An 18,122-nucleotide genomic window follows, 5' to 3' on the forward strand; every position below is an offset into this window, starting at 1 on the left:
ATTTTTCACCTTTCATACGAGAGATATTTTTCAATATGATCATCACACGAGATGGTACACTACGTGTTCTTATATAAATGGTGAGTTGTAAAAATTAAAATTTTTCACCACTTGCATAAAAATACGTGATGTACCATCCGTACTCCCATCACAACTAAAAATTTCTTCTTTCACACACCTTTCTAAATTTCCGACTGTTATAACAATTAAAAAGAAATGTGTAAGAGGTAAAAATAAATGTGTGGACACCTTTCAAAAAGTTCATTATTGGGTCTCAAAAACATAACAAATATCAACCAAATGCTTCCTTGAAATGTTTAAGGGGTGATTTTCACACACTCATATTTTGTCCTTTTATATTCCTGATTATATACTTTTGGATTGAATAAATGAAAGATAATTAATGGACAAAAATAAATAGGAGTGTGCAAGAGGACATATGAGGTATGTTGGATTGAGTAAATCAAACGGAGAAAACTGCCAGGTATAAACAAAGATACATACAAGGAATAATAGGGTGTGCGATTATTATTTCTCGAATGTTCTATAATAAAAATTAAAACAAAACGAAAAAAGAAGTCTAAAAGAAAAAGTTGAGAGTTACCTAACACCCTAATAAATATCTGGTTTTTTTTTTTTTTGTTCTCTTTTTGGTAACTCGTTGGCTTCGTAGTGCAATAAAATACAAAAGATCAAAGGGTCTAGAGTTCGACTAACACTTGAATCATCGAATTCGTTACCAGAAAAATGAATTTACCCCTAATAGATAAAAGTACAAACAACACTTAAGAAACTAGTAGACCCACATGTTATATTGGGATATGGGTTCTCTTGTCTCTTGAAATAAAACATGTCGAAGGTTTTATTGCAAATGTCCTCCATACTTTTGAACAACTGGCTAGAGACCTCACAAGTCACAATTCATGTGCAAACCCGCCAACTTGTAGACCATGACGATAGAATCCATGGATTTCCAACCCTTAATTTGTTGTGGTAACCATTTGTAATGGAAATGATTACCCAACTCTTTTTCTCCTTTCACACACCGCTTCTTTCTCTTAATTCGTTGATTTCTTCAATCCAAAGGCTAGAAATAAACATGTTGTATGGAGAAAAAGAGTGTGCGGACACGTCCCTTGGTGAAAAGTTGAAACCGGGTTTGGCTACACTGTAAAACTGAACGTTATATAAATTTGTAACACTCTCTAAACTATAAACCCTAGACAGCAATTTGAACAAAATTAAGTAGTTTAAGAACATGATAGGATTTGTAGCTAATGAGACGTCCCAAGTTTGAATCCCCCAGCCGTTGTGAATCATTTGACATATATTTCAATGAGATAAGAAAAAGAATGCAGCATTTTATATATGTACAGAATTTAAGCCTCCATGTGAATACCTTCTACGGTTGTATGTCAATCTGTATCTGCACTGTTGTCGGATTCTTGGCTTTCATCTTCTTGAATGGCATTTTGGTTCATCGTAAACCTCCAGCTATCTCCTTCCTCAATCTTCCATTGTTTCTTAAGTTCAAAGATTGCTTTAGAGGCTGCGGCAGCAATTGCTGGATTGCTATCTTCTGCGAGTCTCTGCAAGAAAGGCATGAGTTTCTGGCATCACCACAGCAAAGAATGACGATTACAATTATTTAATTTCCAGCAAACCTGTAATGCTCCCATTCCTGCATTACCAAGAGTCCACATAGATGGAGCTGCAGCTAAAGCATTGGCCACTGCTTGTCTATACAACAGAAAACAAACAGGTAAGAGTGGATGATATACAAGTCAAGTAGGAGTTGACAGAAACTAAGGAATCAAAGTTCAAACAGGCTTCCTTGTCGCTGGAATTTGTTAAATTACTCAAAAATATATTCAGTAGCACGATTGTTTTAAATTAATGTCAGCGTCAGACTTCTATTTGGCTATCTACTGCCTTCTCATGGATTAGGGTTATTATGCATTTTACAGTGAAATGGATTGCAATTTCGCAATATATAAAATGACGAACAAATTCCTAAAAGAAACACAAGTGACACTTTTCTCAGCATTGTTTCCAAAAAGAGAGGCAAAATAATTCCAAGAAGCCTTGTCCATGCACGTCCGTAGAGTAAAGTAAAGCATATTGCATGATTGGCTTTGTACGCTTAAATCTTAGTTTCACAACACAACAATACAGACTAAACTGTAAGCTTGTGAGGGAAAATATATGCATTTGTCACGTCGAAGAGGGGTAAGATTGTCCAAGGGGCACTATAAGATAAGTAATGCTTGCATAACTTACCTGGTGTTGACATCAGGAGAACTTGAACACTCCGCCAATAACGATACACTACTTTTACCATCCATTGCATCGAGATCGATTAGAGTCGCAATTAACAGCTCGAGCTACTCCAGATAGAAAAGATAAATTAAATAAGCGACCCTACAAGCAGTCTAACATAGTAAAATTAACTGCTAGATCAGATCATGAACATAAATACATATTTAGATATGGACCTCTTCAGGATCAGTATAATCAATTCCATCAGCGTCAAAGAAGGCAGAAGCCATACTCCAGTAAGCTTCCTGTACACAACCAGTCACATGATTGTAATATCCTGAATCTCAAGAAAGTAGAAAGAATGAGAACCGGAGAATTCCAGGAAAAGGGGACCTGAATTGCAGTAATGCGATCAGTAGATACTTCTCCAGGAGGGAAATCAAGACTTTTCCCATTCTTTTCAAGCATTATACGCCCCAGTATGTCATTTTCTGATATAACACCATTTTCTCTTTGCAGAGGACTGGATGTTGATGTGAGATATTATGCTCCAAAGGTAAATACACAAGTGATAGAAGGGATCAAACAACAAACTTAACAATCACAAAAGAAACTTACAAATTGTACAATTTGTTCACCATCCTGTCATGAATATTTTTGACAAACTGCATATAATATGTAAAAAATTCAGAGAACACAGAGCAACATAACTACACATGATAAACTAAAAACATATTCTCCCACAAGTATCCTTGATTAGTATCGCAAAACAAAATCAATTTACCTCCAAAGCCATTAGGGCATCTTCCATTGCACATTGTTTTGCACGGAGATCAGCACGGCGCAAATCAGCCTTAGAGAGTCAACACAGCATATTTAGTGCATTATTATCATCATTGCATTTTCCAGACAACTAAAATTGTTTTCCATAAGTAACACTGCACTTTTACAATATATATTTTATATACATACACATAATGTAGAACCGAATTTCAGAAAACTTGAATTGTTTTTTAATTATACTAGAATACTAGCAAGGGTTTTCTAAGCATTGGATGCATATTCATGAACTTTCTCTTGTTTGTACTCTTGTGCATCAATCAAGCCCTTATTTACATGCATTTCTTTCAACTTTGGCATCTTTTTTATTTTCTTGAATTGTTTCCTGGCTCGCTTATTTCTATTTTACACTCTCGTAGTTTAACTACACACACTAATGGGTATTAGAAGTCAACTATTAAACTATAGCAATCTAGTTTAGAGTCAAATATACCGGCAGGGCACACTGTTTTCACCTTATACGTTGCACATTCATCATTAATAAATATTGTATGAAGCTCGTATAGTTAATTGATGCATATTGAATGATTTCAATTTCTTCCAAGTTTCCTTCAAAATTTCTATGTTTTGAGACATTACATCATGTGAAACAACAGTTATAACAAAAAGAGTTTCTTTCTGTGAAAAGCGTACCTCTAAGGCTCCATCACTCCAATGCTTATCAGCAGCAGTTTTCAATCTAGACCCGGCTTTTTCTTTTAAGATCTGCAGAGGATTGTTGGTTATCAAATTAGTAAAAAGATTCAAAGTTTTAGTAAAAAACTGCCCAAAAAAAAAAAACTATTTATATTTAGGCCCTATTTATTTTTCCCAGAAAAACTGGGCTTAAATATTTTTTCAAAAATAGTTCGGGGCTTAAAAATAGAAGACACCAAAAGTAAGTGTTTATTACAAGTGTTGCTTTGTGACTTACTGCTAAATGCCCCCATAAATAACACACATACCATAGCAATATGATGAAGGCGCTCGGCCTTCTTCTTCACATTACGGTCAATTTTCTGAGTATCCTCTCTTGCCCGTGCTACAGAGCAGAAGGTCACGATAACAACATCATAAGTTTCATGAGAAAGATGACTGCATGGTTAGGTAACCAGAAAAAAAGAGAACCAAATAATCCATTCTCCCATTAAATAAACAAAAAGAAATAAGAAGCCAGAAGTTCTAAAAGGAGAAAAATATTCATCCAAGAACGTATACTCATACAAAATCGTTGGTTGAGTGCTCATTCCCCAGAATGAACATTCGAAGGAATGCCTCAAAACGTGGAATCAGCATTCCCCCATTTTATCATGATCAGGTGTCCTTATCTTCTCCTATTATGCCAGAGCCACTAACTTCCTCACCTAAATTCATCTACATCACCACCCGTTGCAGGTTTATCTCCAGTCAAAAGATTGACCCATGGTTTTCCAATAATAATGATGAATTACTGCATTATGCTATACACACATGCGTTTAATGTGTACAATGTACTCAACATCGCATTGCTAATTTCTTCTTGTTTGCAATCAATTGATTTTACCTTGTCTTCCAGGCTAATCTTTATCCAGAAACTTGCTATGGATGACGAAATGTGCATTTCACAAGAATCAGACCTATGGAACTTACTCCTCCTCATGGGTTTACACAATTGAATACCTCCTCTCCTATATAATTGAATACATTCTATCCTATTGGACATCTAACTCAGCATGTTCTCCTTTTTTTCCTTTTATCTGTTGTAGTCGTCCTTTTTTTCTCTCCTGTCGCACAGTTCAAATAACTTCAGTCATAGCTTTTCCTAAAGGGTATGTTTCAGAAACTTCCCTACCAAAGCAGAATGGTGTGGCTCAGTGCAAAATGTGGAGACTATACAGCTTTTGTTCGATGTTTCTTGAGAGTATGGCATATGGTCATTCTAACTATTGCATACCTCATTAACCGTACTAGAGGAGTCCTAAATGGTACAACTCCACTCAAAGTCCTTCAGCCACGTAGATATCATATTTTCAGTGGAAATATAACTTCATGATTGGTTCCAACCAATGTTTTACACGACTTTTAGCTTAGATTATATTACTTGTTAAAAAAGAAAAAATTTCTAAATTACTGGAATATGGATATTGAATTTTTGTAACTATTAATAATTCTATCTGAGAGAAAATATGAGAATAGGATTTCTTTTATGACTACAGCTAAAATATATAAGCAACAGAGTTTATATTCTTGATAAAAATCTTTTAACCAATCATATATATTCTTGATGAATCCCCGATGCAGACCCTAGATTATCAGTTCCAAATAAACAACAAGAGTTTGATTCTTTTCTTGATTCCAAATTTCCAATTCCATTCCAGAAACCAAACACCGTATTCATTTCACATTATTTGTTATTCGAATATGAATAAATTTCTGTAAGTGTGGATTCAAGGATATATAGAATTTATAAAGCTGCCCAAGAAAATCTGCGCACTGAAAAGGTGATAAGAGTTTTACCATCCAGCTTAAGAAACCCCGACCCAAGGATAGCAATGTCTTGACGCACACGGGCATCCAACCTCATTATACCACTGACAAGAAATGGCAAATAATGAGTAATGAGCTCTAAGAATGAACATTTCAGGTCATATAAAATCATGGATGACTATCTTAATACATTGCTAATAACTATCACGTGCAGGTAGCCAGTACAATTGTATATTTTTTGCAAACCATGCTCAACCTGACTTTATAATGCGTAAATTACAGAAAAGGCCAAAAACATGGTCTTGCAAATTTTGCATACAGGTCCTGTGTAATTTGAATATTGCAAACCTTAATTGTAATTTAACATTGCATGACTTGTTCCTGAGACTAAAGTATAAAGACCAAGTAAGATGGGTTACAATTAATTACTGCAATCTCATCTCAAAATGAAAAGAAAAAACAAACGAGCGTAGATTAGGGAATCTTACCGAGAAAGCAGAATAATGTCATTGCGTGCCCTTTCATTAACAAACTTCGCGTCATTGTAAACAAATTTGCAAGCTTCAGCTAAACCCTGATTGGAGTGAGTAGTTCTCTCAGAAAAGACTGGAGGGCCCCCATCTTTGTCATCCCTAATCTGTGAACTAGGATACAAGAGGAGTTCTTTAACAGATGTTGAAAAAGAGAACAATTGGCAGTTTTTTTTAAACTTATGCTAAAAATATGCCACAATCAAAGAGCATGAACAACAAACTAATTAGGCAAGAGTTACAAGTGATAGTTCAAGATATAAATAAGGAAAATTCTGAAAGTAGATGAAATAAATCGTTGTCAAAATCTCACAGATACTATAGAAATGAGGAACAAATTCATTAAGTACCTCCTTTTCATGAGTGAAGAAACATAAATTATGTAAGAAAGTTAGTGTCACAGGATTTTCTTACCCTCTGGTCCATTTGGTTCTAATATGTAATTTTTCTCACCTTGACACTTAACTGAGGATCTAGATGAAGGGAATATAAATGCACTTGTCCCTAGTTTGAGGGTTGTGAAAAGTACCTAGAGAGCGAATCCCTTCTCCCTATATACATACATTATACATACATTATTGTCCTTGTTCGTTTGATTGCCCTCTTCCTCTTAAGAAATCCTCCTGCTGGTATTTTCTATAATATTGATAACTTATAAAGCATTATATCAATCGGTTGTGTCCCTTTGAGTGAGTAGTCCATTCTAGTAGTACTTCTAAGTGCTTATTCCTTTCCTAACTAAGCAAGTAAACTACCTTCATGTATCCCCTTTAGTAGTCTAAGAGCCCTTTCTTTCTTAGTGCTTACGCTAAGGAAAAATTTGATTGATAGAGCTAGATGTGGAGAGACCCTGTTGCTTGTTTACCAAACACAAGTAAACAAGCTAGAAGAAGATAAAACTCATATCTCAATCAACTCAGACGAATGTATTTCTTACTCTGAGACAAGAGGAATATGGGGAGATTGAAGGTTTGTAACTCCTTGTCTGCTCATCTACTGCAACTCTTTTCCTTTTGGCTGTCAGATGGAGACATATAAATGGCACTTTGCCTAATTCCTATGTTTAATTGGCATATTTTCCTTTCAAATACAAACCACAAGTTTCATGTAAGGAAACTACCAGGGATAGCGAAAATCCTTCACACATGTACAATTATTTAATAAATTAAGAAGTTCCAATTTACCAGCACAAGTTGACAATCATAAGCCAATTGACAGGTTGATCCCCAATAAAATAAAAAATAAAAAAAACCAAAACAAAGCTAACACTATAAACAATCTGATTTAAGGAATAGCCATGTTTATCTAATAATTATTGCAGACTTGCATTATGCTTTTAGATAAATTATTATTCCCTTTGTCCTCCTATTAATTTGCTGCACATACACATAGAACAATATCTACTTTAACAAAGTAAATTCAGTCTCAGAAACATAATAGACCGCTACTAGGTTCTTACCTAGTCTCCTTTGCCGAATCACCATAAGTTACAATGCGTTCTTTTGCTTTGGTATTATGATTGCCCCCTGACAGGTTAAAGACAGTAGATCTCTGAGAGGCAGTAAAATTAACTGGTTTACCCAATATACGCTTCAAACCATCATTAGAAAAGCTCATTTTTTCTGAACCGATACGTGCACAATTTAGCTGCCTCTGTTCAACCCCTTGACTTGGATAATGAAGGTTATGTCGTTGCATCGACTTGGAAAACGAGTTTAAAACTCCATATGAGTTAGGAATCGTTTTTGAATTAGTCACTGCAGGACAGCCTGAAACCTTGCTTGCATTAAGTGCCATAATATGATCAACACACCAATGAAGTGAAACTAGCCACAATTTCCTTCACAGAAGCTTAAATCTTCATTTACAACAGAAAAATGAATCAAGAAAGTGTTATATTCTCATTTAACATAAAAAAAACTTTAGAGAAAATACTACCACACAATACACAAAATTTTCTACGAGCATCAAATACACGATATTACATATACCATACTAAGTCCCCAACATATGCAGTCTAACATGTAAACAGACACCATAGTTCCGTTGGGAAAATTTCATAACTTTTGGCTAAATATATGATTGGGTTCAGAATCTTCAGCCAACATAATCCTTATAGCCCACCAATAAGGTATTCACTACCTTTCTTTTTTCATAAAGTCTGCCGTCACATTCCAGTCTTTCTTATTAGGCTTCCAAAATCAATGAATTCAACATCTTTAGTTTTCAAACCTCTTTAACTAAGAGTTTGGAGTGCTTCTGTTTCATTCCAAAATCGTGATATGAACATAAGAATTTTCTCATTTCTTTCTTCCAATTCTTATAAAGGACACTCTAGTCACTTTTTTCCCTACCTTCGCCCATGATCTCTTATTCTATTTAACCGCCCTTGACGGTATTGGCAGTTCCCCCACCCTCGCAAAGCAGAGAGCCTTGTGGCTTGGGGTCGTCCTTTTTTAATGCAGAATGCTGCTGTTGTCAGTGTCACTAGTATTAATTATAGAGTTAAATAATTAATCAAGGGAGATATTTTCATAGTTTAAAAGCTAAAGTACAGCAAAGGTTTCTAATTCCATTTTTCGATTACTAATCTTGATCACCTCAACATTTCAGTTCAATTTTTTTGTAATTACTCAATCATTTTACCACGATCATATCAACAAGCACGCAATAGCTAAATCAAAGCAAACTTCACCATGCATCCATCAGTCACCGAACGAAAAATCGAAAGACAAAGTCCTAAAAATTCAGAGCATAGAGTGAAAACGAAATCTCGTTAACCAAATTGAAAATCAAAGAAAACCCATATAAGAATTTGCAGAATAAAGATGTGGAAGCAGCTGGAAGTGAACAAAGCAAGAAACTCACCTCGCGGTAGGAAAGCACTGACTTTCCACAAGAGAGAGAGAGAGGGAGAGGGAGAGGGAGAGAGAGATCGTTAAGCAGACAAATTTGTAGGCAGTCTACAGTGAAGGAAGAATGGCGTGGAAATTGAGAAGAGAAATTGCAACCACAACAAGTTCATGTGGCCCCGGAATTGCCACAGCGCAAACATACAAGAACGAAGATTCATGAAAGGCGGGAGAGTTACGTTTTTATCATTTATGCAATTATTGGACCCATTTTGACAAATTTTGAAAAATTGCCCACTTCGGAGGCTCGGATTGAATTTTGGGATTTTAACGAAAAGCTCAGGTTTACTTTAATGAAAAATCATATTTTTACATTAAAAAACCAATCATGATACTATTCATTTTGACTTTTTATTTTACCCTTATAGTTAAAAATCAAAATTTTCAAATTATTTTCATTAGTTTTCCTTTGAATTTTAGCCAAATTTTTTAACTTGTTATAATTCTAACAAAAAAACTATGGTAAATAGTCTTCTTTAGTAATACTAATCTCTCTCCTCTTCTTCTCTCCAATCTCACAGCTTGAGCCGCTACAATTATTGCGATAATCGGACAGCAAGCGCTAGTCCGAGTCCGCCAACAGTCATTTTCTCATCCTTTTTGGGACCATTCCACGGTGCCAAAAACCATTGTGATGTTTATTCATGCAGATAACTCAACTAGCAATACAATTAGATGCGGTTCCGGCCACGGAAGTTGATAATTCAAGGCCGATACTGCACGTTGTACTTTTACTAAGCAAAAAATTTCAATCGTCGTTCATCTTTAACTCAAAATTACGATCAGGGGAGCAAAACATTGTTTTGAGTCCTAGGTAAACATTGGCTTAGGATAAGATCATTGCAGGATATGTGTTGGGTTATTTTTTATTTTTGCAGTTTGTGGGTTTAATGTTTAGTGAAAATTTTGAGACTTCTGGTTCTGGATAAGGAAAAGATTGAATTTTTGGGTTATTCTGCTATCTAATTTGGAGATTAGAACATAATTTAAGGGTCTGACTTTTTTCTGGTTCTTTTGGTTGGTTGGATTTTGACTCAGGATTTCATCGGTTGAAAACAGAAAGGAAAAAAACAGTGAATTGATGGGCAGTTAGAGTGATACCAGAGCGGACCTCTCTTTGGATCCTGGCACTGCAGAATGGTCCCATAAAGGACGAGAAAACGGCTGCTGCCGGTAGGACCAGCGCTTGTTGCCCGACTATAGCAATAATTGTAGCGCCTCAAGCTTGTGAGAAAGGAGAGAGGAAGAGGAGACGGAGAGGTTTAGTATAAATAAAGGTCATTAAGACTTTTCACTTGAGTTTTTTGTTAGAATTGTAAGGGATTAGAATGTTTGATTAAAATTTAATTTAAGATTCTAAAATTGGTTATGGATTAGTAATAATGTGATTCAACTTCGTTTTTTACGAGAATCGAACCTAATACCTCTCTTACCTAAAAGTAAAAAAAACATATCATTAGATCGTAGTAGTAAGTGACCTACTCAAATTTACTTGCATTTACGTTCACAAGTTTTTTTATTTATTTAATTTTTCAGTTTTTTGGAGTTTGCTTGAAGTGGACAGATGTTATGGATTGGGCTTCACCACAACTGTACAAACTCTTTGCTAAAAGACAGAAATCCTAATCCATTGTGGATGGATGGATAAATGTAAAACAATTTATTTTGAGGAAAACTAATGAAAAGAATTTAAAAATTTTGAGTTGTAATGATAAGGACAAAATAAATGGTAAAATGAATAGTACCAGAATTAATTTTTTAGTGTAAAATTATGGTTTTTCGTTAAAGTGAACAATATCATGAGTTTTTCGCTAAAGTTCCTTTTATTTTGGGCCTTTAGCTTCGGTTCAAAACATTAAACGTGAATCTGTTAGGTGTCATTTTCTTCAATTATTTGGTTTATTATATTCCTTTGAAAAAATTTTATTTTTAACAAATGATCGTATCTACACTAAACGGGTAGAGGAGTGGGCTATGCCTTACAATAAGTTTGCCTTTGGCAAAAATCGAACTTAAGACCTCTCACTTACAAGTCTACACTTTAAATACGCGGAAAAAAAAGAAGGTATGAATACGTAAAAAAAATGGCATGAAGAAACAACATAGAAGGAGGATTTCTACAATAGAAAGATTAAACAAAGAAACAACAAACAAAACATTGAGAAATTGATAAGTATCCAACCCTTCTCTTACAAGCTAGTTTTAAGACCAAATACTATCTATGAGCTCAGCTGCAGAGTCAGGATTATATAACAATGAGGTCATAATAAGCGATTCTAAAGTTAATCATATTTGTTGTTCACATAGTAATGTCGTACTAAGAAGAGGAAATAAGAAGAAAAGTTTGATGAAAAAAAAAAAAACAAGAGAGAAAATATTTGTTTATTGGAGTCATGTAAACTCAACGTGCCCAGCCTGGCTCTGCTACTGCATGAGCTCTTAATAGTTCAATATATAAGTGTTCGATAGAGTTGATATTTCCCACTCTACTATAAGTATGATATCATCCAATCATTCATAACACGTGAGGTTGATTTTATTTTTTTTGAACAAACGATATTATCTACACTAAGAGGGAGGGGTAGACTTAGCCTCACAATGGGTTAACAATAATGTGGTTCAAATTTGCTATTGACGATAATTAAACATAAGACCTCTCACTTATAAGTGAAGAAGAATACCACTAAACCGTATTACTACGTGGTTCACAACACGTGAGCTAGTTGTACCACTCAGTGTTATTTCAATATTAGACAATAAATAGGGTAATAATAATCTCGATATTGTAGAATGAACATAAAATCTCCATGGATCTCACAAAATGGTGGTTGATTCGATGACTTTGATACCAAATTCTTTCAGTTTCGAATCGAAGTTTACAAATCGAATTGAAAGAAAAAACAAGCTACAGAGGAAATGTGGGCTTAACTTTAAGAGCATTAGCTACTATCCAAAAAGAAACTAGGACAGTAGGGCATAAATTAACATTAGGGTCGTCCTAATGTATTAGACTAAAAATATAAACCATAACTGTCACATACCAAAAAATATGGTGACAGGCTTATTAATAATAATAATCTAGGAAACTATATAAAGCCAAGATGTTTCCGATAAAAATATATTTAAATTAAGGGCATTTGGGTCGTCCTTGCTGGGTCTTCCAGTTGTTGTAGCAAGGGCACATTTGCTTGTTGCCAACGACGCCTGGAGGAACACATTTGCATTTGGCACAGCACTTCTCGCAGAAGAACATGCACGGCTTCTTGTGCGATGTCGCCGAGCAACGGTTCTTACATCTCGGTGTGCACGCTGCACGCACGATTAACATCGATTGTCAAGTTCAAGTTCATAAAAAAAAAAGAACTCGAGAATAAATCCTCCCCTCCTACTCTATGTACACTCTTGAGCAACCTCGAAGTTGATGTACACAGAGAGAAAAGAAGAGTTAACAAAATAGTAAATAAATTGAAGAATTCGGTTTTATAATGTTTACCTGACTGAGGAAGCGTTTTGTAAGCCTGGATATTAATAAAAACAAAAAAAAGAAACTAAATTAGAAAAAAGAGGAGATTGCCTATATATGTAAACTGTAAAGCAAGATCACTATCATGCATATGAATATGATACATCATACACGTAAGTATTGTAGCCAAATAAAATTTTAAAAGTATAAGTTATCAGGATCCGTATCAAATCTTTATTTCGTATGAACAGTTGATTGGCGATGATTTTTTATAGTCAATAGTGACGAAGACATCGAGATTTCGACAATGCAGTATAACGAAGAAGATGGATTGTGAGCACGTACCTCAGCTACGTGAGAGAATGCGAGGAGAAGAAGCAGAGAAACCAGAAGCAAGACGGAGGTGGAGGAACGTCCTGCCATTGTCTGACTCTTGAGAGTGAAGAGGAATGGTTTCTACTTTGTAGTGGAGGATTTGTGGGGTTATTTATAGGATATAATATTAGGATTAGTGGAATAAAACAAGTAGTTTAAGGGCGTGGAATTGGGGGATTAGGGAACCGATGCCTCAAAAGTCCATGTGGGATTGTTCTGCATGCGCTGAAGGCGCCGTGTTTAGTGTTTGGCTTTAGTTTCGGGCTTTTGCTTTTTTTGTCAACTTTAACACCATGTTATCGTCTTTTTTTCACTTTTTTTCTAACAGATCCAATCTTCATTCCCTACCTTTTCTGTCTTTCTTTTTTGTTAGTAATATTTTAGACCAACTACTTTTCTTTCAAGACCACCTTCTTTTTAGTTTTATTTCTTCGCAATGATATCTGACGGTAAAAACTAGGTGTTGAGTTAAGTCATATAATAAGTCATTAGTAATTTGAATTGAGCTTTCTATTCATAATTGTTGTTAAATTTAAAATGTTATACTTACGAATAAAAATAACACTTCAATATAACAAACATAAGATTTCGAGAACACAATGAACATTTTTAATCGCAAAACTTCTAAGGTATTCTAAAGTATAGGTGGCTTTTCAACCGCAAATCTTGGTTTTTATGTTTGGCCAAAAGTCTAAGAGATAAAAAATTTGAAATATCTATTACCTCAAAACACCATTCAAAAAATTCCCTTCTAACCACTTTAGTTATAAGAACATGGGAATTTGTGTCCAGATAGCTTAGTTAAATAGTTCACCCAAGAATTATAGTAATATATGCCATGCAGCCCCCTATGTTATCCCACTTGGATATTTTGTTGATACTTTTTTAAACGTTTCGATGCGATGATGTCTCTCATCTGAATTGTGAAGTGTGTCAATAATTGTGATGTGGTCCTTTTGATGTTGCATGTGAAAGATCGTGCAAATTGCAACATATAAACAGTTTGATTTACTCTCATCTACTGCAACTCACTCCACCGACTTAAATAATGGGACATGATATTCACATATATTTTTATTTATTTTTTTACTTCTCACACATATTTTAAATTTTCGATTATCGAATTGAATGAAATTAAAAAGAACAACGGATATAAATTAACAAAAAATATATAAGAAGTAAAAGAAAAAAAAGAAAAAAAAGTATAGATAGTACATCCCTAATATAATAACCCCATTTAGATATATGCTTTGTTAATTTACCACCACGAGATCCCCTGTGAGTTGTGAATCATAGCACCCAATATGGAAGCATTATTATAAGTCAATTAGTAGTTACATCATTATCTTTAATCGTGGGTGATGCAAGAGGCCTTCAATTTGTTTGTTTTTTTTTGTTTTGTATTTTAATAAAATAAATTGGTTTTAAACTCGTCATTAAAAAAATTTAAGTTTAAAACTTCTAACTAACAAGTAAAGAAAAATATTATTAAACTGTAGTAATGCGTCTTGATCTTAACTAGACTAATAAAAAGCTCCTCTTGGTATCATTATATTTTAGCCATGTGAAGAAAGTTGAGGTTTCACCATAAAATCAATTGACAATATAGAAAGTAACCCAACTTACGTAGTTTTGTAAGTACATGCAAGGTTTATTCTCCTATCAATTTGGGATTCATTCTCATGCTTCCTCACGTGTAATGATTTTTCAAGCCTAATGTCTGTACATTCAAACGGAGTGACGTGGAGCACGTGTGGCCGTTGGGCTTCACATGTGGGCCAACATGCTCTGTTAACATGAAAAAAGTTGATGTTCCACGATAAAACAATTGGCAATTATAAACATATGTAATGCTTCTCCTCCTATTAATGTGAGATTCATTTTAACACTGTGAATACAAAGTTTTAGTAAATTTTCACTCTAAAAAGTGGAATCTAAATGACTTCGTGGTGTGAGCTTTAGATGGTGAAAGTTGTGTGTACAAATGTGCAATTGACCATTAGAATAAAAAATGCTTCTAAAATATGGTAATGAAAATCTCGATGCTTAACTGAGTTGTTTAAGTGATAAAAGGATAATATCCATGACAATAACAGCACGATTTTTCGTGGCAAGTATAGGAGGTGTCATCTTTAGGCCTTGACAGATAATGCTAAAGCTAAGTTAAAGGTTGAAAAGGAAAACTTCTAAAGAGTTCAACTTCTTCGATCAATTTTCCAAAGTATACTTTGCATAGTTTCTATGTTTATCAATGCCTTCTTCCTTGTTGAGGTCTCTTTGGCGATGCTTGCAATTTTATATGGTCCGGTGATGTGACTTCAAAGAAAATTGTCACAGTTTTTTAGTCTTAGATTTGTGCACCCAAAAATGAGGGTGGTTTAGGATTACATGATCTTTGCTCTTTAAATACTATGGCTCTTTTAAAGCTTGGATGGGTTGTTATTACTTTTGATTCTCTATGGAGTGTTTATTTTAGAGGGTGATTTCAATTACATGGTCGTTTATACTATACTTGTCACAAACGATCTTCTATATGGCCTGGTTTTAAATCTATTATCCCTATCTTGTTTCAGAACTGTTGTTGGGTGATTGGGAATGGTTCTAGTGCTTCTCTTTGGGTTGATAAGAGGTTGGATACACCTATTGTAGAGGTCGTTGGTGCTACTGAGTTTGCTTCTTCTTTATCTCACACTAAGATCTTAGACATTATTCGTGGAGGAAAATGGGTTATTCCTTCCTTTTTTTCTGTTACTTTTCCATAGTTGGCTAAAGATATTTTAGAGGTGCCTGTTCCAATTGATTAGGAAAATGATATGTTAATTTGGGAAGCTTCTGCATCTGGAGTATTTTTGTTTTTTGATGGCTATGAAATTGTTCGTCGTCTGTTTCCTGTTAAAAGTTGGGCTTCCATTATCTAGCAATCTTATATTCTACCTTGTTGCTCCATTTTAGTTTGGAGATACTTTTCAATAAGTTCCCAACAGAGGATCAACTTCAAAGACGAGGCATTCCTTTGGTTCCAATATGCCAACTATGCTACAAATTCTGAGTCTATTGAGCACTTATTTTGGGGTTGTGAACTTGCACAACGTGCTTGGTTTTGGCTTGCTACTCAATTTGGAACTATTCTTCCGCTTACATGCTCATTCGCGGATTTATGACTTGATTTTGTGTCAAAAAGATTTTCTCTACAACTTCACAATGTCTAGCTAGCATCATGATTTTTCTTAATAATGACTATTTGGAAGATGTGTAATAAAGTGAAGTTTGAAAGAATGCCTCCTTCTTGTCCACGCATTTGTCACTCTACTTTGTCCTGGATTAGGCAGATTGGAGTTTTCACTCCAGGTCATGTATGTGGTATTTTGGATAAGCAGTTTTTAGTATCTCTTGGAATCTCGGCTGAGTCTTGTAAAACTTATTCTATAGTTCCTGTTTTTTGGCATCCCTCATTTCCATGGATCAAAGTGAATACGGATGGCTTTGCTAAAGGTAACCCAAGTCCTATTGCTTGTGGTGGGGTTTTTTGAGATTATGCGGGTTATTTTCTTGGTGGTTACTCCTTGAGTTTAGGGCATCATACTTCTTTCTACGCGGAGCTTCATACTGTCATCCTTGTTGTGGAGTTGGCTCTTGCGTGGGGTTGACAAAATTTATGGGTTGAAAGTGACTTTTCTATTGTAATATCTTGCTTTGCTTATGGATCTTTTTCTCCTCATTGGTTACTCCGGACTCGTTGGACAAACTGTATTTCCTGATTGCAGCATATAGGTTTCCATTGCTCTCATACATTCAAGAAGGGAATGCCTGCTTTCATACATTTTGAGAAGAGAATGTCATCGCTGACAAATTAGCCAATTTAGGGCTTCTCTCATCTTCTCTCATCTTCTCTTGTTTGACATGCAACTCCTCCTACAGAGATTCTTCATTTTCTGCATTCATACTTCTTAGGCATGCCAGATTATATGGGATATCTCCTCTTCTTGATGTGTGATTTTCTTTTTTACCTAATCATTTTGGGTTTCCCTTTCTGTTTTGCAGCTTATCTTGCATGTAACTTTTTTGGTTTTATTTTAGATGGGATTGACTCTATGCCCCCCTCTATTTCTTGTATTTCCTTTTCCAATAGGGGTAAGGTTTAAGTCCCTCTTCTTTTCCTGTATTTTCTTTTTCAAGAAAGGTAAGGTTTATGTCCCCCCCCCCTCTCTTTCTTGTATTTTGGTTTTCTTGTTTTATGAGGGGTAAGGTTTATGTCCCCCCCCCCCCCTAATTAGGTGTAACTTCCTTTTTCATATCAATAAATTTCTTTCGTATTGCCGAGATTTTCTAGAAAAAAAAAAAAAAACAGCATTGATCACACATAAATGTAAATTAAATTACACAGAAGAAAGTTAGGGTATGTTTACTTTACAGAAATGAGAAAATGTAAATATATTGGAGAGCTTAAACATAAGAGAAGGTAAGGAAAGCAAATTAGATCAACTAGTCCCCCTAGTCGATTTGATTACTTGTTTTTAGGTATTTGATTATGGATCTTTTTCCATTACTTACATGTATGTAAACGCATAAATAAGTTAAAGAGTAAAATGATTGTTTACCCTTATGTTTGAAAACACATAAAACTCAAAAATGAAAATGATTCTAATTCATACTTTTTGGAAGTCAACATGTCCTTAAATCAATAATTAATTGCTAAAAAAAATCAAACCGATGCGAACGAAAAACTCGAAATGAACTACAGAAAAAAAACGGAAAAGAAAAAGGAATGACTTAAAATAACGATAAGTTTGAACTGGTGTGTTTGATGTTTGTACATGTCCTTCGTTCACAAACTTCTTTGGTCTTGAATTGCTTGATTTTCTTTTTCACTTTTGTTACAATTGTAATTGTAAAGGAGCATGTATTTGGGATAAAACACATAATAGGCTAGTTATAATAATTGAGTTACAAACTCGTCATCCAGAAGAGTTGAATATAAGAACTTACACTTACAAGGTGACGAGGAATACCACTAAATCGGTCTCCCTTGAATACTTGAGAAAGAACATGTTGCAACATAATAACATATGTCTTTTCATTAGTTGCTCTCTAATCTTGTGCAAGTCCAGCCTCCAACTAAAATAGTAACCGTAATTGGTAAGCCTTGTTAATTAAAGAAGAGTAATGCTACATTACCATGGTTATCTACTCCTTTCGGACTCATATGAGGCTAGTTGAGAATTGCACCTTACTCGTGAACACAAACAAACAGATTCACAACTTATAGCTTATAAAGTATCAAACCCACGACATCTCCTT

General features: G+C 34.8%; 2 protein-coding genes across 4 annotated transcripts; both read right to left on the reverse strand.

Moving 5' to 3' along the window:
• Window positions 1-707: 707 nt before the first annotated feature.
• Window positions 708-9,227, reverse strand: LOC137708038 (senescence-associated protein AAF, chloroplastic). 3 transcript variants are annotated; one of them, XM_068447006.2, is made up of 14 exons: window positions 8,943-9,227; window positions 7,534-7,932; window positions 6,033-6,188; window positions 5,575-5,648; window positions 4,044-4,120; window positions 3,733-3,804; window positions 3,044-3,112; window positions 2,878-2,924; window positions 2,653-2,782; window positions 2,496-2,564; window positions 2,281-2,384; window positions 1,665-1,740; window positions 1,400-1,589; window positions 708-1,168 (listed from the first exon to the last, which is right to left on the reverse strand). In XM_068447006.2, exons 2-13 carry the CDS (start codon window positions 7,869-7,871, stop codon window positions 1,416-1,418), a joined length of 1,386 nt encoding a protein of 461 aa, XP_068303107.2. In that variant the 5' UTR covers window positions 7,872-7,932; window positions 8,943-9,227; the 3' UTR covers window positions 708-1,168; window positions 1,400-1,415. The 3 variants fall into 3 exon arrangements, with proteins under 3 accessions (XP_068303107.2, XP_068303108.2, XP_088545210.1); XM_068447007.2 differs by having other exon boundaries at window positions 708-1,176; XM_088689084.1 differs by having other exon boundaries at window positions 6,033-6,181; window positions 8,943-9,099.
• Window positions 9,228-11,800: 2,573 nt separating this feature from the next.
• On the reverse strand, window positions 11,801-12,930 carry LOC137709483 (protein RSI-1). Its single transcript, XM_068448576.2, has 3 exons — window positions 12,795-12,930; window positions 12,480-12,504; window positions 11,801-12,295 (listed from the first exon to the last, which is right to left on the reverse strand). The coding sequence occupies exons 1-3, from the start codon at window positions 12,870-12,872 to the stop codon at window positions 12,114-12,116; spliced, it is 285 nt and encodes a 94-aa protein (XP_068304677.1). The 5' UTR covers window positions 12,873-12,930; the 3' UTR covers window positions 11,801-12,113.
• Between the last annotated feature and the right edge of the window lie 5,192 nt (window positions 12,931-18,122).

The sequence above is a fragment of the Pyrus communis genome, chromosome 17 (assembly GCF_041283825.1).
Source record: "Pyrus communis isolate YQ-2024b chromosome 17, ASM4128382v1, whole genome shotgun sequence".
Taxonomy (NCBI): Eukaryota; Viridiplantae; Streptophyta; class Magnoliopsida; order Rosales; family Rosaceae; genus Pyrus; species Pyrus communis.